At 36.0% G+C, this 21,395-nt stretch overlaps 1 protein-coding gene across 16 annotated transcripts in view; it reads right to left on the reverse strand.

Moving 5' to 3' along the window:
• PDS5A (PDS5 cohesin associated factor A) overlaps window positions 1–21,395 on the reverse strand; it is a 107,316-nt gene that overhangs the window by 26,181 nt on the left and 59,740 nt on the right. For 13 of the 16 annotated variants that reach the window (XR_004971458.1, XR_004971460.1, XR_004971459.1 and 10 more), the window contains 10 exons: window positions 20,139–20,252; window positions 18,544–18,625; window positions 17,021–17,069; window positions 16,456–16,595; window positions 12,208–12,323; window positions 10,723–10,828; window positions 7,055–7,215; window positions 3,951–4,074; window positions 3,022–3,180; window positions 406–474 (listed from right to left, as the gene is read on the reverse strand). Coding sequence is in view for 13 of the 16 variants with exons in the window: in XM_036331676.1 (XP_036187569.1) it covers window positions 406–474; window positions 3,022–3,180; window positions 3,951–4,074; window positions 7,055–7,215; window positions 10,723–10,828; window positions 12,208–12,323; window positions 16,456–16,595; window positions 17,021–17,069; window positions 18,544–18,625; window positions 20,139–20,252 (1,120 nt within the window). In the remaining 3 variants the exon portion in view is untranslated. Of the gene's footprint in view, window positions 1–405; window positions 475–3,021; window positions 3,181–3,950; window positions 4,075–7,054; window positions 7,216–10,722; window positions 10,829–12,207; window positions 12,324–16,455; window positions 16,596–17,020; window positions 17,070–18,543; window positions 18,626–20,138; window positions 20,253–21,395 lie in introns of those variants that run through there. The other 3 variants (XM_036331718.1, XM_036331697.1, XM_036331769.1) reach the window with 2 other exon arrangements.

Here is a 21,395-nt window from a genome sequence, read left to right on the forward strand (position 1 = left end):
AAAATTAGTGTTATGAGGTACAATTTACATCTACTGAAAGTTACCGATTCGATGACAGCCATCTGTTTTTGGCAAGTTAATATTAATATGCTTATAGGTAGGTAGATAGTGGTGGTGAGGCTAGATTTGAGATCTAGATTTTGAGCATCAACATTCTGCAAACAGTCACTTGAGTGACTCACTGAAAATGTTTTAGCAGCAGAAAGGTCTACATAAGATGCAGACATATTATCTATATATAAATAACTCAGTGAAAACTATGGTTTCTTTGAGAAACACACAACTTTTGATTTAAAAATAAAGCAACTCATTTGAAACTGATTCTTAACTATTAGGTTAAAAAAAGGTTATCTATGAATGTTTATTATTTTAACATAAACGTTATCAAGACCTGCACAAATTTACCTTTGCTAGTACTTCTGGGGAAACCTCTTCATCTGGAGACCACAATTTTCCATTCTTCTCACCTGTTGACTATAGTCAATTGAATAAATTTAATTTTTAGAAAAAAAATTAAAGTTTTTCTCATTAAGTTTTTCATGCTGAACAAGGTAGCGCTATAGGAAAGTCATCAAGAATAGCTTAGGCCCTAACCGGTTTGGCTCAGTGGATAGAGCATCGGCCTGCGGACTGAAGGGTCCCAGGTTCGATTCTGGTCAAGGGCATGTACATTGGTTGCGGGCACATACCCAGTAGGGAGTGTGCAGGAGGCAGCTGATTAATGTTTCTCTCTCATCAATGTTTCTAACTCTCTATCCCTCTCCCTTCCTCTCTGTAAAAAATCAATAAAATATATTAAAAAAAAAAAAAGAATAGCTTAGAAAAGAACAAAGTTGAAGAACTCAAACGTCCTTATTTTGAAGCTTACTAGAGATCTATAGTAATCAAGATAGTGTGATTGGTACTGACATAAATACAGGCATTTAGACCAACGAAATGAAAGAGAAACCAGAAAACCCTCATATACATATATGTTTAACTGATTTTTTAAGGGTGTTAAGATCAATTATTAAAGAAAGAAGAGTCTCTTCAACAAATGGCACTAGATATCCACAGGCAAAAGAATAAAGGGTAACTTACCATATATCATATAAAATATGAACTTGAAATAGATCAAAAGATCTAATTTAAGAGTTAGAAAACTATAAAACTCTCAAGAAGATATAGAGGGAAATCTTTATGATCTTGGAGTTAGCAAATATCTGACAAAGGTTTAATATTCAGATTATATAAAGAATTCTTACAACTCAACAACGAAGACAAACAACTCAATTAAAGGTGGACAAAGGATTTTGACTATCCAAAGAAAATATATAAATGGCCAACAAGCACATGAAAAAAAATCCTCAACATCATTAGTCTTTAGGGAAACATAAATCAAAACCACAAGATAATGCTTCTTGTATAGCTATTATAAAAAAACACCCAGAAAAGAATAGTGTTGCAAAGATGTATTGGAACTGGAAGCCTTGTGCATTGCTGGTGGGAATATAGAGCTGCTGTGGGAAACAGGTGATCCCTCAAAAAGTTTAACATAGAATGACTATATGACTCAGGAATTCCACTCCTAGGTATATACCCCAAAGATCTGAAAACAGGGACTCAAATGTTCATATCAGCATTATTCATATAATCAAAAGGTAGAAAAAATCCAAGTGTTTATCAACAAATGAATAAACAATATGTAGGCTACACACACAATGGATTATTATTCTAGCATAAAATGAAGTTCTGACACATACTACAATATAACACAACCTTGAAAGCATTATACTCAATGAAATAAGCCAGACACAAAAGGACAAATACTGTATGATAAGAGGTATGTAGAAAAGGCAAATTGATAGAGCCAGCAAGTAGAACAGAGTTTACCAGGGGTTGGAAGCAATGGGAAGTCATTGGTTAGTGAATACAGTTTCCATCTGAGATGGTAAATTCTGGAAGTATATAGTAGTGATGGTTCCACAACAATGTGGGTGCATATGTTAGCTGGTAGTCTGGGCCATTTCGGAAGAGTTACTTGGCTTTCCTGAGTGTCTCCCATGTACTGGTATACAAGAGGTATGTATATGTTATTAAACTTGTTTGTTTTTTAAAATGAATCAAAACAAAAACATCCAACAAAAAGATTAAGAATGTGGTTGAATATAGCATAAACTGTACACTTAATGGTAAAAATGGCAAAATTTATTTTATGTATATATTATCACACAAAAAAGTCATTTTAAATTAGGATCCTTGAACAATTAAGTCATCATCTAAGAGGTGCCTTAAATTTCACATTTGTTGCCAGCCACATCTAGCAACAGTTCGAAAAACAGCACAAAAATGTGGAATAGGAATGAGACTTTGGCCATGCTCTTCCATCCTTGTCTATTACATCCAAATGGGGGAAGGGAAAAAAAAAAAAAAGAGTGCACTGCCAAGTATCTTTCTATCTAAGCCCAGATACTTCAAAATGCTAGTCAAATACAATTCCACTTAGATTTTTAACAATGCTTGATAAAACAAAATTCTGGCATTCAAATAAATTGTCCTTTGACTTATATTTTTTACATCATAATTTATCCATCTCATGTTCTCATTTTTTTCTTTCTTTTTAAAAAAATTATTAAGGAAGGGAGAGGGAGAGAGAGCTAGAGAGAGCTAGAGATAGAAACATCCATGATGAGAGAGAACCATTGATCAGCTCCCTCCTGCACGCCACCCACTGGGGGTAGGGTCCACAACATGGGCGTGTGGCCTTCGACCAGAATCAAACCTGGGACCCTTCAGTCCTCCGGCCGATGCTCTATCCGCTGAGCCAAACCAGCTAGGGCTCATTTTTTCTTTCTTAAATGTTAATATCTAGTAATAGCTAAACAGAAGTCAGAATGTCATTAGGAAACTAAGTAAATAAGGAGGGAAAGCATACAATAATTTAAAAAGAATTATATATAAAGAAGCAGAAATGTGATAACGATGTAGATAGATAATAGTCTTAATCTCATGATTCTAAATTCAATTAAATGAGAGACTTACCCTGTCATTCATTAGCAGATCTTTCACAATAAAATTTGCTACTACAGATTTCATTGGAGAAGCAAATTGATCTGGAGCTAACATAGAAATGTGGCCCAATGAAACTAATGGAGTTATAAGTTGTTCTGGTACATCAGCATTCAGACTTCTACTGAGTGGCTATAAAAATAAAACAGTCAAAATTACCAGTTTGTTTTGTAAACAGCTAGACATTCTACGGAAGAGTAAATGTTCCCAAATCCTCCTGAATTTATCATGCTCAAACAAATCTGTTCTAATGATATGATCAAAAGTAACTTCAGCCATATCAGACACTTGACTCTTATTTCACCTACTAAAATTTAACAAGTCTGAAGAATGCAGAAAATAGACAATAGAAAAAAATAAAGCCCAATTAAAGGTAGGAGTGAAAACAAGAACATTTCTGCATCAAATCAGCATTATTTCTTGAGCCATGTACAATAGTTTTGTTATGTTAGAGGATTTTTTATCCTGTGGGAACATTTTAAACGACCTTTCTAGTAATGGAATCAGGCCAAGAATCATACATAAGAAAAGGCCAACAGGACTAATTTTCAGGTAGGGGTGTCAGGTACTTTTAACTTGGTGGTTCAAAGTCATCTAACTAATACTTTTTGAGGATTAAATGGATCACTGACCCAATTAAGTAAAATGTCATAACAAAAACATAAAAAAACACCTTTCCATATGTAGTATTTAAATATATAATCTGACCTAAAGGCTGGCAATATATTACTGAATAAACAGAGAGAGTCCCTGCTCCTATGGAATTTATAGTCTAGGGTGGGATAAAAAAACAACAACAAAAAACACCTTAAAAACAAAAATAAAAAACCCCACAACAAACAAAAACCTACCTTCACAGATAATAAAAATCAACATAAAGACACCCTACATATTATATATACCTCAAAAATCTGTGCAAGCTGGACTTCTTTATTTGTGAATATGGCATGTATACAGTGAACAGCCTGTTTTGCTTGGTGTGGAGTACCTCTCTTTGCTTTCTGATGTAAAATAGGAATTAAAGTCCTGTAAAAAATAATATCATAGTTAAAAAAAAAAAAAGTCCATAAACTACAGGTAGTTCTTTTGGTTACCTCCTACGTTCTCTTTCATAATTATTTGGATGTATGCTGACAGAAAAGTCTCTCTTAAAAACTATCAGATTTATAAAAAGATCTAAAGTTCCTTCTCAGTTTCCAAGTATGATTCAAGAAATACAAGTAGCAAAAGACCAAGTTTTATTTAAAAGCTGAAATTATTATACCAGTGAAAGAAAGTATGCAAGGACATAGACATATATACACTGAGTGGCCAGATTATTATGACCACCCCATCAGTACTTCGTTGGACCACCTTTTGCCTTCAATACTGTGGCGATTCTTCGTGGCATTGACTCCACGAGATGTTGAAAGGTGATGCGAGGAATCTGACACCATGCCTGATGAATAGCACTGTCTAGTTCTGTGAGATTTGATGGTTGTGGAACCAGCTGCCTGATGGCTCTTTTAACTTCATCCCACAAATGCTCAATTGGATTGAGATCTGGTGATTGTGGGGGCCACCTAAGCAAGGTAAAGTCTCCCTCATGTTCATGAAACCACTCCTGCACAATACAAGCACCGTGGCATGGCGCATTGTCTTGTTGGAAGAAGCCATCTCCATTGGGATACGCCATCATCATGATAGGATGAACTTGATCAGCAACTATACTTAGGTATGTTGTGCTATTCAGACGTTTATAATGATCTGGCCCTCTAGCAACGTCAGCGCAAAATTATACCTAATCTGCCTACAAACGTCAGGTGGTCATAATAATCTGGCCACTCAGTGTATATTGGTAGAAGAGTAATAGAAACATCTAACAATGATTGAGTACTTGATGCCAATTATGATTCTAAGAATTTTTACGTGGTTTAATCCTCAAATCACTCAAGAGGATTAATTATTACAGTCAATAAACAGATGGAAAAAAACAGTGCACAAAAATATTATTTAAGCTTCTTAAGGTAACAGAGTTAGGAAATGGTAGAGTTGGGATTTGAAGATAAGCATTTCTGCTCCAAAATCCCTATACTTAACCTCCATACTGACAATGAAGAACAAAATTAAAAAATCTTTCTATAGGACAATGTGGAAATACGAATTAGTCTTAAAGTATTAAATGTTGATGATATGGGAAACAAGTGTAATGAAGAAAGAAGCATGTTTGTATCAACTTATAAAAAATAGACATACACATCAAGTAGACAAAACATTTCATAAAAAATGTTAATAGTGACTTGTTCTTTATATTTTTTAAAGTTTGAGCTTTTTACAATGAGTATATATATATATATATATATATAGTGTTTTTCTAATTAGGAAATCTATAAGGAAAAAATAAAAGGAAAGATACGTGTCATAATTAAATGTAATACAATTATCCTATTTTATAGATCATAAGGTCAGTGGTATTAAATACAGTGCTGACAAAGGGTCCTCTTATGGTAATGGGAGGCTAGACTCAATGTCATGCACCTCAACAACAACAAAATGAGAACATAGGCTAGTCACTGTAGGTCTGATTTGATCCGAATATGCCATGTTTCTCCATGCAGGTTTGGAACAGGGATTTCCATGCCCAAAAAACCTCTTTGATAGAGTACTACTTAAGTCTTTTCTTTCACAAAATAATTTACCAGAGTAACAATTCCTGTAAATAATTCAAGTAACAAAGGAAGATGTATTGTTTCAATTTGTTGTTAAATGCATTATTAATTCTTCTTAGCCTCATGAAATGATGATACATAAGTCAACTTTAACCTTTCTCGTTGCTTTCCTAGTGTGCTATAATTCTATGATGCATCAGGGTTGTTATTTAGGTCTATAGTGTTGTGCTTCTCTGCTTTTCAGTGATTCTCTCCTTCCTTCCCCATTTGTCTTTTAGAAAAAAAGGTTTTATTTCTTGTGTCCAAAGTTAACTATTCCATCCATACCCGCTTTTTCCACTACTTCCTTTGGGATAGAATTCCTTCATGACTAAATCTTTTACCTTAAAAAAATATACAGAGATTTTCCTACTTTCAGGAAATGCATGAGAAACTTTATCCTACAGCTGATATTTGGCTCTTGCTCTATTTTCTTCAATGTTTTTTTTTTTCTATAATATACAAATATAAAGAGTATTATCTCTAGACTATAAACTCCTTGAGAGCAGGGACTGACTGTGGTAATTCTTTCAGATTAGCCAGTACAGCACTGACAATGAAGAAAAGGTACAATAAATATTTAATTGTTTCTCAAATTTAACCATAAGCTCACAAATTTAATACAAACTTTATGAGTCATGAGGCTTCTTGTTCTATGATTACTCTCTAAGAAAAACTGGTTTGATTTGGATATACCCCAAACTATCTGCATATACTCTGAACATGTGATTCAACAGCTATAAGCTATAATTCTTCCAAAATTTATCTCCTAAATTTTATGTCCAAATATAGTCTCAGCACAATTCTGATCCTAAGAAACCTCTTTAAGATGCCAAAATGAACAAAATGTATGTCATTCTTATGAGAAGGGATCAAAACAATAAAAATCACCTCTGTCAACAACCATGCAACTAAGAAATATTTTATTAAGCTTACTACTTGATTATCTCATTCTGTGGTCGGTTATGGTAGGAGCTTTTGAATTTATAACCAGTTGGAAAGAAAAAGGTGAACATACATAGGTTAGAAAAATATATTAACCACAAATTCTAAATTCTGTGATAACTCTTGATCATTAATATTACTATTTTAAAATCATATTGTAATAAACAAAGTTTCAGTTTCTTCCTCTACCTATATTCTAAAGGTAGGGGAGAAATGAGGCAGAGAAAAGATGAAACAAAGAATACAGAGAAGTAGCTTCGAAATACAAGTTGTCTTTCCTCTCCCCTGTCTTCCTATGCGAAAGGGAAACAAAGATCCTATGGCTCCCACACTTAGAAGCCTCTTGTGTTTACTACAAGAAAAAATATACTCACGATCGTATCTGGGGTAGGTCTGTTTCTATTTTGTGGCCTGTATTTCTAAAAATTTGTATAGCAGCTTCTGCTACTTTGTCATCTTCCATTCGGAGGCACTGTAACAGGGACTCATAGGTCTCTGCAGAGTGGAACGAGGTAGGATGTGTGAAAGACAGAACCTGGAGGAACAGATATAGCTTTAGAAGTACAGACAATGGTTTTAATCCATTAAAAGAAGATAACTATAAATATGATTTAAAATATGGGCTTCACAAGCTGGCTACACAGAATTATGATTTATATCTAGTAGTCAGGCATGGCTAATAAGAAACTGACAGAAATACTGTGAAGTAGATTCCTTAAGACAGCTGATATCCGGCCCTTGCCTAATTTTCCTCTTATCTGAGAGTCTATTCTGATACTGGGAATGCAGAAAATGTGGCTCCTCTTTCATAGTGTATGATGTTATGATGTAAACAAAATGCTAACCAAGAGCTTTATTTCATGGCAAAAGATACTCTACAAGGAAATATTTTAATATTAAAAAAGTTCACTCATCATAACTATAAACAAAAAAGACATTATTGATAATTTTTTAAAGAATTTTCCCATTTTTTAAATATTTTTTTTTTTAAATATATTTTATTGATTTTTTACAGAGAGGAAGGGAGAGAGATAGAGAGTTAGAAACATCGATGAGAGAGAAACATCGATCAGCTGCCTCCTGCACATTTCCCACTGGGGATGTGCCCGCAACCCAGGTACATGCCCTTGACCGGAATCGAACCTGGGACCCTTGAGTCTGCAGGCCGACGCTCTATCCACTGAGCCAAACCGGTTTCGGCTAAATATTTTTTTTATTAATTTCAGAGAGGAAGGAAGAGGGAGAGATAGAAACATCAGTCATGAGAGAGAATCATTGATTGGCTGCCTCCTACACATTCCCCACGGGGTATTGAGCCTGCAACCTGGGCATGTGCCATTCACCAGAATCGAACCTGGGATCCTTTAGTCCACAGGTCAATGCTCTATCCACTGAGCCAAACCGGCTAGGGCCGTGGTCGGCAAACCACGGTTTGCGAGCCACATGGGGCTCTTTGGCCCCTTGAGTGTGGCTCTTCCCACAAAATACCACGTGCGGGCACGCACGTACAGTGCGATTGAAACTTTGTGGCCCATGCACAGAAATCGGTATTTTGTGGCAGTACCACCCTCAAGGGGCCAAAGAGCCGCACGTGGCTCGCGAGACATGGTTTGCCGACCACTGGGCTAGGGCGATTATTGATAACTTTTAATCGTGACTACAAAAATATAATTATTCCCTATTTATTATGACCTAAGTTCCAGCCTATCCTTAAGGAATTTACAGCAAGTTAGACATAACATGTCTACAAAGTTACATGTTATGGAAACAATTTAGTTAGCATAATATTGGATATAAGGGTTAAAGTTGAGAGGCAGGGAGATGGGGGAATGGATTATATAGTCTTCAGTAACTTATAAGATAATCATTTAATGAGCAATAAAGTGGAGAGATTGTCTCATTTGGTGAGATTTACAGTGATAATATTTAGTTAGGAGGTTTTAATAACTCAGAAAAATGGAGAATCAAATTTGAAAAACCAAATCAAACAATCTATGTTCTAATGTCTCTGGTTTGTCTCTTCTCTCTTAATTTGTATGTTATCTTTGGGCATCCTCCCATGTACGGAAAGGTTGCTGGTTTGATTCCTGGTCAGGCACATGCCCAGATGTGGGCTCGATCCCTGGTAGGGGGTGTGTAGGAGGCAGCTGAGTGATATTTTGCTCTCACCTTGATGTTTTTCTTTCTCTCCTTTCCCCTCTATCTCTAAAAAATGAACTTAAAAAAAGTTTTAAAAAATGTCTATCTTAAAGATGATTTTACTCTTAAAACTATTTAAAAAATATAACCCTATTATTAAAAGTATAATTAAAATATTTCTCATGAAGCATATAAATTCTTTCCATGATATAATATTTAAGACCATTCCAGTACAACCCTCTCTTCTTTCTTTTTTAATCCTCACCCAAGGAACTTTTTCTACTTATTTTTAGGGAGAGTGTAAGAAGAGGGAAAGAGAGAAAAACATCAATGTGAGAGAAACACACCAATTGGTTGCCTCCTGCACAAACCCCAACCAGGGCCTGGGCCAGGGAGGAGCCCTTGACCAGAATCGAACCCGGGACTCTTTGGTCCACAGGCCGACACTCCCTCCACTGAGCCAAACTGGCTAGGGCACAACCCTCTTTCTAATGTCCATTGATTGCACTGGTTTGCATCTCCTCCCTTAGTTTACATGTTACAGTGGTCTAAATGTTTCATTGACTTCAATTTCTTCTCTTTAGTCCATCCAATAAAAACTCTATCAAATGTTGATATCATATTAAAAACAAGGTTAAAAAGTCCTGATAAGCCTGAACGGTGTGGCTCAGTGGTTGAGCATCAACCTATGAACCAGGAGGTCATGGTTCGATCCCCCATCAGGGCACATGCCCAAGTTGTGGGCTTGATCCCCAGTGTGTGGTGTGTAGGAGGCAGCCGATCAATGATGATTCTCTGTCATCACTGAGGTTTCTATCTCTCTCTTCCTCTCCCTTCCTTTCTGAAATCAATAAAAATAATTATATTTTTTAAAAAAGGAAAAGAAAAAAGCCCTGATAATATCTTTCTGCCCCAATGGCACTTCACAATCTGGAACCAACCTCGTCTCGCATTACGCCCCAAAGCAATCCTTTTCTCTAGTCAGGCTAGATTCCTAATGATCCCTAAAATATGCCAAGAATTATTGTCTTTGATGATGTTTGTCTCCTAGATTAAGTCCTACCTTTTCTATTAAGTCTTGCCTGACCTTACTAATTGGCTCAATTCACTGAATATTTTGACATCTATTACAATTACCAATAATTTAAAAATTCCCTGATAAGACACACGTTGTCATATAATATTCTCATGAGCAATCCCGCTACTTCAGATGCAGGTTCTTTAAAAGGTACTAGATCATTTAACATATTCTATTACAAGCACAGCAGACATGCAAATGATCTATTTATGGGTTGCCTCCTGCATGTACCCTGACCAGGGCCAGAGATTGAGCCTGCAACCAAGGTATATCCCCTTGACCAGAATTGAAACTGTGGCCCTTCAGTCCGCAGACCAATGCTAGTCTAACCAATGAAGCTAGGGCTCAAAAATGTTATTTTATAATGTAAAATAAGTACATTATTATAAATGTAAAAACGTATTTTTATAAAATATGATCGCTACAAAAAGTTTAAATCTTTTGAATAGTTTCCAATGAAATAAGGCCTAACTCTTGCATCTCCTTAACAAAATTCAAATTTTGATTCCTTGTGGAATCTAATGAACAAAATAAACCGATGAACAACATGGAACCAGAGCATGGATACACGGAACAGAGAGGAGAGAGCCAGAGGGGAGGGGTGGGGGTGGAGGTGACTGGATAAAGAAGTTGAAGGGATTAGCTAAGGAACATATACATGCATATCCCATGGACATAGAAGAATAGTGTGAAGGTTAAAAGAGGGGGAGATAGGTAGAGGTGGGCAAAGGGGGGGGGGAGAATCTGTAATAATGTCAACATGAAAAGTTTTTAATAAAACAAGTGATTACTAAACTGCTAGAGACAAAACTGTTTCAAAAATACCTTAAGAAGTTCAAGTCCTGAACGAATAGCTGTATCTGGACTTACACCCTCCTCTTCATCATCTGCTGTCCCCTCTATTGATTTGTTCATCAGTTTTACCAGTGCACTATTAATAAAAGAAAATCTAAATTAGTAACATCATAGTATTCAGCTTATCAACTAGAAAAATAATTAGTGCAAGGGAAAAGTATTCACAAAAGTACAACAGGAAATCATTGGAAACAACTGAAATGTATGAAACTATGGGAACAGTTAATAAAAAACAGCTATCAATTATGCCAGGCTCCTTCCTTTTGTTTTGTTAACCCTCACCCGAGGATATTTTTTCCCCATTGATTTTCAGAGAGTGGAAAGGGAGGTTGAGAGACAGAGAGATAGAAACATCAATGTGAAAGAGACACATTGATTGGTTGCCTTCCACATGCACCCTGGGCTAGGGATCAAGTCTGCAAACGAGGTACCTGCCCTTGATTGGAACTGAACCTGTGACCCTTCAGTCCACCGGCCAACACTCTAACCACTAAGCAAAACCAGTCAGGGCCAGGCTCCTTACTTTTTATATGTTATCGATAAATCTCACAATCATCCAAAGGAGATGTTACACCCATACTAAAGTAAAAAATAAATTAAAAACTCAGATAAATTAGAGGGCTTTTTTCAAAAGCCACAAAGCAGTATTAAACAGGTTTTGAAACCAGACCAGTATGATGGTAATCTTGTGCTCTTTTCAAAACATGATTCGGTTTTCACATACCTCAAGTGAACAGTGATGTAATACATACTGAAGAATATTATGCAATCATTAAAATGGTTAAAAAACCCCAAAGATAACCCTGGTCAACTGGCTCAGTTGGTTGGAGTATTGTCCCGTATACCAAATGGTTGTGGGTTTGATTCTCAGTCAGGGTGAATACAGGAGGCAAACGATTGATGCCCCCCACCTGCCCCCCACAAATCCCCCCTCTCAAAATCAGTAAAAATATAACTTCGGTGAGGATTAAAAAATAGAGTCTCTGCCCCCAAGTTCTGTTCTCCCATAAACTTCTAAAGACTTCTTTGTTGTTGTTGTTGTTTATTTTATCTGCTTAAACATACAGAAGTTACAGATGTTTATATAGTAAAATCTGTGATTCTTTGGCTTTTGGTGTTATAAGATTTCATTCTTTAAATTAAAAAAAGAAAAACTCAAAGATTGATTGATTGATAGTCTATATATTTAAATTTTCTTCTCTGTTCTTATGTCCTAGGTTTTCTTTAATGAGCACATATAAACTAAAAATAAACACAGGAACTGTTAAAAAATAAAAAAGCATTGAAGTAAGCCAAAGACTGGAAAATAAACAGGCCATTCTTTCAACCTGTATGCTTCCATTAGAAAGGTATACAGGGAACATTTTCAGGTCTACTTAGAAACCAAGAATTTAAATTTACAACACTAGTTTTAGATTATATTTTATTTTTGAGTAAATATATTTCCTAGCTTACCTTATGGCTTCGGAATCAATATGCACAGGTGCAATTCTTTCCAACAGAAATTTGACCATCTCTAAAAAAGGATTTGTTGGCTGTTTAGGATTTGCAAGTTTCCGAGCTATTTCTCTCTAAAAAGCAAAGAGTTTTACCATAAGTATGATTCACTTTCATGTTTTTCAAAATAAATATGATTATATACATCAAAAGCATTTAAAGATTCAAAACCAGCAGAACACACACACACACACACACACACACACACACACACACACACACACACTTCTGCTTTAGACTCTGACTGAAATTATGCACTCCTTAGGCAATTACTGCAAAATCTGGACTGTGGAGAACAAAATAGAAATAATATGGTGTGATTTATGCCTTTGTCTCATATTTCTCCCATAAAATTTTTGATGCTTTACTTTTAAAAAAACAAAACAATGTACACTTTCATGGATAAGTTTCTTGGTTTATTTCATAATTTGACAGAATAATGTGTTTTAGGTCAATCATTTGTTTTTTAAAAAGAGACAGATTCATAAGTGTATAAATATTTTTATAAAGATCTTCACTTTTGGATAAACAGAGCTGAGTCGAAGATGGTAGCATTACATCAAATAGAAACTACAAAGAAAAGACACTGCTGTAAATGTCTAAAGAATACAGCACTTAATGATTATAGGGACTGAACCACCTAGAGACAAGGTCAAAGTTACAATATGCTGGGCACTGGATAAAGAAATTTACTCTAATGACAAGGCTTTTAATTGAGTATCTGAGGAGTAAATGTAAATTTTAGCTGAGAAGATAAACACATTAAGTGCGTTCAAACGATAAAGTAGTAACTCTATTTATAAGCTTATTCTAAATGTAAAGCTCTTTTAAGATTATAGTTGACATACAGTAATATATTAGATTCAAGTGTACAACACAGTGATTTGACATTTATATACCTTAAGAAATGATCAGCATGAATCTAGTAATCATCTGTCTCTGTAGTTATTGTGATATTATTGACTGCATTCCCAATGATGTACTTTACATCCACACGACTTACAAGTTTGCATCTCACAATTCCCTTTACCTTTTTGCTCATCTGCCCATCATCCCAACTTTGTGGCAACTATCAGTTTCTTCTCTCTCTACGAGTCTATCTTGTTTTGTTAGTTCATTTGTTTAGTTTTTTATATTCTGCATATAAGTGAAACAGTACAGGCTTGTCTTTTTCTTACTTATTCCACTTAGCATACTACCCTCTAGGTCAGTGATGGCGAACCTTTTGAGCTCGGCGTGTCAGCATTTTGAAAAACCTTAACTTAACTCTGGTGCCGTGTCACATACAGAAATTTTTTGATATCTGAAACCATAGTAAAACAAAGACTTATATTTTTGATACTTATTTTATATATTTAAATGCCATTTAACAAAGAAAAATCAACCAAAAAAATGAGTTTGCATGTCACCTGACACGCGTGTCATAGGTTCGCCATCATTGCTCTAGGTCCATTCATGTTGTTGCAAAGGGCAAGATTTCATTCTTTTTCATGACTGAGTAATAGTCCAGTGTGTGTACAACTTTCTTTATCCATTCATCTATCAATGGACACCTAGGTTGCTTCCATATCATGGCTATATAAAATATATCCATGTATATAAACAATAATACTAGAAATAATTATTGGTCTTTTTAGATCCACTTAGATACCCTGTATCCCCCGACTGAATAAATACCTAACTCCATGCTCTCAAACAACTTTGTAAACATATATTATAGTTCTTATACCTTATTACATATTTAAATAATTATCCCATCCTTATTTTTTCTAGAACCAAGTTAGACACAAATATCTAAATTTTTCTTTCTTTTTTTCATCTATTAAGGATTGGTCCCATACACAGTGCTTGTTATCTATGTGTAATACCATAGAAATACAATTTACTTAACTCTTAAAGGGTAGTGTAGGGACAAGGATGTATATATGTGTGTATACACGCGCGCACACACACACACACATCAGAGGCCTGATGCACGAAATTCATGTAAGAGTAGGTCCTTTGCAGCCACGGCTGCCTGGATTCCGCCCTAGCAACTGCTATGGCTGCCTCAATCCCGCAGCTGCAGCTTTTGCTTCGTCCCAGTAGGACGTCTGGTCTAATTAGCATATTACATTCTTATTATAATACTAGAGGCCTGGTGCACAAAAATTTGTGCACTGGGGGGGAAGGGGGGGCCCCTCAGCCCGGCCTGTGCCCTCTCGCAGTCTGGGACCCCTCGGGAGATAACGACCTGCTGGCTTAGGCCTGCATCCAGGTGGCAGAGGGCAGGCCCAATCCCTAGGTGCAGCTCCTGGTCGGGCTCAGAGCAGGGCCGATTGGGGAGTTGGGGCGCCGCCCCGTCATGCACAGAGCAGGGCGGATTGGGAGGTTGCGATGCCACCCTCAGTCACGCTCAGGGTAGGGCCGATTGGGGGGTTGGGGCACCGCCCCGTGACACTCAAGGCAGGGTCGATAGGGAGGTTGCGGTGCCACCCCCTGTCACGCACAGAGCAGGGCCCATCTGGGGGTTGGGGAGCTCCCCCGTCACTCACAGAGCAGGGCACATCAGGGGGTTGAGGAGCTCCCCCCTGTCACTCACAGAGTAGGGCCAATAGGGGAGTTGGGGCACCACCCCCCGTCACCCACAGAGCCGCAGGGCGATCAGGGGGTTTGGGCGCTGCCCCCTGTCACGCTGATCCCGGTGCTGGGAAGCATATTACCCTTTTACTATATAGGATAGAGGCCTGGTGCACGGGTGGGGGCCGGCTGGTTTGCCCTGAAGGGTGTCCTGGATCAGGGTGGGGGTCCACACTGGGGTGCCTGGCCAGCCTGGGTGAGAGGATGATGGCTGTTTGCAGCTGGTCACACACCCTTCAGGGTGGGGGTCCCCACTGGGGTGCCTGGCCAGCCTGGGTGAGGGGCTGAGGGCTGTTTTCAGGCTGGCGGGTGATGGAAGCTCCCATCCGCTCCTTTTTTCCTTTTTTTTTTTTGAATTCTGGGCCAGCTTTAGCTCTGAGGCTCCAGCTCTTAGGCCTCCGCTGCTGAAAGCAGGTATCTGGTTTGTTTGCGTTCTATAATCGAAACAATGTATAACTCCAGCTCTGAGATCCTGGCTCCCTGAAAGCAGGTTTCTGGGGTTTTGTTTAGCTTCTATATTTGTTACAATGTTTCAAACTGCAGGCTCAGAGGCCGGCAAGGCAGGTGGGGAACGTTGGTTTCCTCTGTCACTGAAGCAAGCAAGCCTCATGTTAGTTTCAAGCTGCCTGGCTGCTGGCCGCCATCTTGGCTGGCAGTTAATTTGCATATCTCCCTGATTAGCCAATGGGAAGGGTAGCAGTCGCACGCTAATTACCATGTTTCTCTTTTATTAGATAGGACTAGAGTCCCGATGCACGAAATTTGTGCAAGGGGCTTGGCCCTCCCAGCCCTGGCTTCATCTGAAGGTCATCTGGAAGGACATCTGGAAGGTCATTTGGCTATTAGATCTAATATTATGCTATATATATATATATATATATATATATATATACATACATACATATATATATATACACACACACACACACACACATACATACATATATATAATATATATATATATTATATGAATGAATATATATATATATGAATGAATGACAAATCTTCTAACAACCCTATGAAGGAGTTAAAATTTAGAGATGAGAAAAATGAGGCTTGCCTGGCTAGCATGGCTCATAAAATGCTAAATAAATGAGCGAATAAAGTTTTCAATGATACTGATTTTCTATAAAATAAAAGAGTCCAAGAATAGAATGAAGACAAAAGCCTAAATAGGAATTACCTTATCTATAAATACATAGACAGCAATGTAACTATTGCTGATTTCTTGCCAAGGGCTATCTCCTTGCTAATATATGGTAGAAGAAAATGTATACACAAACAAGCATTTAGAAAATTCTTATTCACTTAATGAATGTCTACTAAATACAAAGCATTTTATCTTGCTCAGTTCCTAGGACCAATCTCCCTGGCTTAGTTCTCTAATGTTTTTCCTGGAATTTTGGCTGAAGAGTGGTTAAGTAAAGAGAGCTAAGTTGACCACAGATATATTCCCTAGGTAAGCCAGAGCTCACAATACTGGTAAATTCACACAACTAAAATAACCTCTGTAAAGCAGATTTTAATAAAATATAAATTTCTATAAGCAAAGTTAGAAGAACAAATGTAAAAGTATAATTTACTAACCACACAAACATCTGCCTGTTTACATGAACAGGTTGGGCTGATTAATAACTCCAATTGAGACCGCAGTTTCTCATCATCACCGAGAACCTGGTTAAATTTCTTCACAAAATCTTGTGCTTTCCCAGGGTCAGGCAAATTCTCTATAAAATTAAAAGAGCATCAATAATACATTAAGAGAAACTACTCTACTAAGCTAAAAGAAAGTTGCCTTAAAAATAAAATAATGCTGAGTGCCCTCGGGTGTGGCTCAGTGGTTGAGCATCAACCCAGGAACTAACTGGTTCCATTCCCGGTATGGGCGCATTCCCAGGTTTCAGGCTCGATCCCTAGTGGGGGGCATGCTGGAGGCAACCAATTGATGAAGTTTCTCTCCCATCAATGTTTCTATATCTCTATCCCCCTATCTCTTGAGCTAGCAAGAGAATATCAGCCTAACTGGGACTTCGAAATAAAACTACTAAGGAAAGGATCATTTTCCCTTATTTAAATTGATAGTCCCATTGGGAAAATTATTTGTCTGTTTTGATGTTTATTATATATCTACAGAGTAAATAAACATACTCACTTGCTATGGTCATCAGTTTTCCAAACATGGCAGAACAGTTAGTCTCTGACTGAAATTTAAAACAAAAACAAAAGAAGTGATATGTACTACTAAATTTCTGGAAAAAAATCTATGCTCAGGATTATATTTTTTAAGTTAAAAATATTACCATATCTAGTATTATCATATCTACACCCTAAGTTGATAATAAAAAACTGTGTACTAGCAACAATTATTAAGTTAGGACAAAAAGAAGGAAAGGGGATGTCAGCAGTAACAGGTATTTAAAAATTTAGAGTATATAATTTTCATAGGGAAATTATCTTGCCAGAAGATTGAACAGGATAACTTTGATATAAAGCAATTATATGGAAATTACTATGAAACCATACACCAAAGAAAATAAACTAATAATGTGAAGACTAGAAATGTTTTCCTCCTGAATAAAATTCTATTAGCTTTTGTGTGGCCTTACATAAATAACCTCAGAAAATCACCTCCCCTCCAAAATGTGCTCCCCTTTCCTCCATTACAAAAAAGATGACTTAAATTTGTATGAAACTTGAGTAATTTGTATCAGAAATTGGTAAACTATGGTTCCATGGACCACCTGTTTTTGTTGAACTTTTGCTGGAACACAATCACGACCATTTATTTACATATTGTCTAAAACTGTTTTTGCACTACAAAGAGAGAGTTGAGAGTTCACCACAGAGTGTATAGTTGGCAAAGCCCAAATTTTACTATCTAGTTATTTACAAAAAAAGTCTGTCAACTCTTGCTTTAGTGTCCATGAACCCTTGAAAGGTTTCAGTCTATGGTTCCCTGATTAATAACATGTATTCTAGCCCGGCTGGTGTTGCTCAGTGGTTGAGCGTCGACCTATGAACCAGGTCATGGTTCAATTCCGGGTCAGGGGACACGCCTGGGTTGAGGGGCATGCAGGAGGCAGCCAATCAATGATTCTCTCTCATTACTGATATTTCTATCTCTCTCCCTCTCCCGTTCTCTCTGAAATAAATTTTAAAAATTATATTTTAAAAAAAGAACATGTATTCTAACAAACACATTTAGAGGTATATTAAGAGATCATTAAATTTCTTTACTCCACCTTCCAGAAAATGTTGGACAGAATTTCTTTTGTTAATTTGAATTTGGCATATTTATATGATTGATACCTGATTTGACACTGACTCTCCACTGAAGGACCAGAAAACATGGAGTAAAAAAGATTATTACTTCTAATATAATTTTATCTTGAGGTTTAATTTTAATTATTTGAATTTTGAAAAATTATGCATAATATATTAATGTCTAAATACTTGATAAATGAGAAAACACGATTTCTTTCCTTGTGGTGGAAAATAAAATTTTGTTATACTAATGTGTAATGGAAATTTTGCTTGGATAACTACAGAAATTATGTTTAACTGACATTTGGTAAATAGAACAATTCAGATACTTCCTATTTGCTTCATTATATATAACTACAGAAAATCTGGATAATGACTATAACAATGAGTTTAAACAAATCATGAACTTACTGTAGGCTGCTTGTGCAAATCCAAGAGTTCTCGTACATGACTTCTAAGCATGTTCTGACATTTCCACATTTCATTGAGAGCTCTGAAAATAAAGTTACAAATATGAAAAAAGTGCATAATATAACAATACTGGTAAGTGTTTAATTTCATTACTTTTCTTGTTGCATGATGTAGGTGCATCATTCTTCTACATTTACCTAATATTTTAAGCACCAGAAAATACAATTATTAGTATTAAGATGGTTTAATGTAAAATGATAAATATAAGGTTTCTTATGAGAGAAAATATAGGATAAACAGCATCTGACAGGTAAATGAAGGAATTGAAAGACATTCTAAATAGAGATAGCTAGAATGTTCTGGTATAGAGAAAGATAAAATGTTATCAAAATGCATGGCATATACTACAGAAAAGGATGAGATGATGAAGGCCTTTTTATGCCAGGCTAAGGGGATATGCATAAAGGTCAGTAGACTATTTCAAAATATGAATTGCTCAGAAATGATGTAGATCTGAGATGCCACATTTAAAACGGAGTGTGTTTATTCAGAATTCTTTTCTCTCAACGAAGCAAATTTTCTTCTCTCATAAACCCACTCCATAATTCCAGGTGCCCAGAGGACCTCAGAAATTAGTCTAACTCTAAGTATTCTTTGCAAAATATTCTGAAATATAAACAGAGACCAAACTTTAGTTCAGGGGTTTACTATCTAGATAATTAGGATCCACTTGCAAATCTTTTAAAAAAGATAATGCCTCCTAACATGATACAATCGTACCTCTGTGGAATTTCTGCTGAAAAACTATAATCTCAATCTAATAAATACCAGGTGAACCCAAATTGAGGGAACAATCTACAAAATAAGTGGCATGCTCAATATTCTTCCAAAAACCATCAAAGTCATAAAAGACAAAAAAGACCAAGGAAATCGTTCCACATTAAGAGACTAGAGATATGACAACCAAACATGCAATGTGTAAACCTACAATGAGAAAATAAATGTCTATAAAGAATATTACTTGGACAATGGAGGAAATCTGAATGAATATATATTGGATTAGAAAATAATAGTGTATCAATGTTAAACCTCTTGATTTTGATAAGGGTACTCTGTTTACATAAAAGAATATCCTTGTTCTTAGGGGATATAGACTAAAGTATTCAGTGATGAAGAAATCCAATGTCTTCAAATTACTCCAAATGGTTCAGAAGAAATATGTATATGGACATTCTACATAGAGGTGATTTGGACATACTTGCCTGACAAAGAACCAGTCTGAGGTTTAGTGTGGTAAAGCTCCAACAGTATGATTTACACCTCAGTCAAGAGGTAGACAATAGGTAATTTTGACATGGGGACTTAATTGAATCCCCGAAACGATATTACTGATTCAGTTGCCAAATATGCCTATAGGCATATTCTTGCTTTTGACTAAGTCTGAACTTATAAAAATTTTCTCTGTATATATTTATCTAAGGTTCTTGATACAACCAGAAGCAATAACCCCATCATGAACAATTAATTAGATCAGATAAAGTAATTTTATAAAATTTTCAGAAAGTAATCCAAACAATCATTAAAAAGTAACTTACTTGACAGCATTTGGATCCAAACTAGCATATAAATAATACAAGCATTTCATTCTCTCTTCTGTTTCCAGATTGTGGGGAACAAGATACTGAGCAAAGATTTTTTCTACCAACAGCCTACGAAACAAACACCCAATAACACAATTATTCTACTTTTTAGAGATTTTTATCTATAGTCTATGAAACAAACGAAAAACCTCCCAGATAACACTGTTTCGTTTTTTAAAAATAGCCATTTTGTGTTAGAACCACATTCTGCAAAGATAACATGCCAAGGGTAGTATGAATATGTGTAAATACAATGAAAATGATCAATATGTGACCAGTTCTTTTCCCTGGAGATAGTTTTGTGGCTTTAATGTCTAATTTGTCAGTATGAAATAGGTGTTCTAAAAGGGTTGTATGTCATTCCTAAACACAGGGTGCTAAGGTACTAAGTCACCTATTCTTCCAATGGTCTGGAGCTATAACAAATGACTTAATACTAATATATAAAGCTATGATCTCAAGAATAGCTGATTCTAAAACAAAACAACCTACCAAAACCCCACATTAATTTCCTTTGATTACAGTTCAGTTCCTTTCACATGTTGTCATTAAAAAAAAAAAAAAAAATCAGGGGGTTCTACCTTCATACTACTTCCTGAAAATTTAGCTTTTCCTGTGTACAGTTGATATCTCTTCTTTCCATGATCTTGCTAAGCTTATATTTATTATTCAATGTCATTGGAATAAGATAATACAAGGGCTCTTCTTCATTAATCAATAAAATACATATCCAGTGATACAAAGTAGTCAGTCAATTTAATTCAATAACACATTACCAAGTATTTTACAAAAACCAAAATCATTATTACAATCCAATATAAAATAATAAGTAACATTCAAACAATGAAAATGACAAAAGGCCTCATCACATGAAAAAAATCATAACTATTATGTATGGGGACGAATGTTAACCAGACTTACTGTGGCAATCACTTCTCAATATATACAAAGATGGAACCACTATATTGTATGGAACCACTATATAATTATGTCAATTATACCGCAATAAAAAAATAACACAGTAATACCTCTATTGGTACTTACGGTGTTGTAAAAAGGAAAAATAATAATTAATAATTATTAAATAGTGCTGTATTGCCAGGCATAGAGCTAGGGGGCTTTACATTCATTATTTTACTTAATCCACATGACAATTCTTTAAGGAAGGCTTTATTATTCCTTTTTAGATAAAACTGAAGTGGCATAGAAGTT

Source organism: Myotis myotis, unplaced genomic scaffold (assembly GCF_014108235.1).
Source record: "Myotis myotis isolate mMyoMyo1 unplaced genomic scaffold, mMyoMyo1.p scaffold_m19_p_1, whole genome shotgun sequence".
In the NCBI taxonomy this organism is placed as follows: domain Eukaryota; kingdom Metazoa; phylum Chordata; class Mammalia; order Chiroptera; family Vespertilionidae; genus Myotis; species Myotis myotis.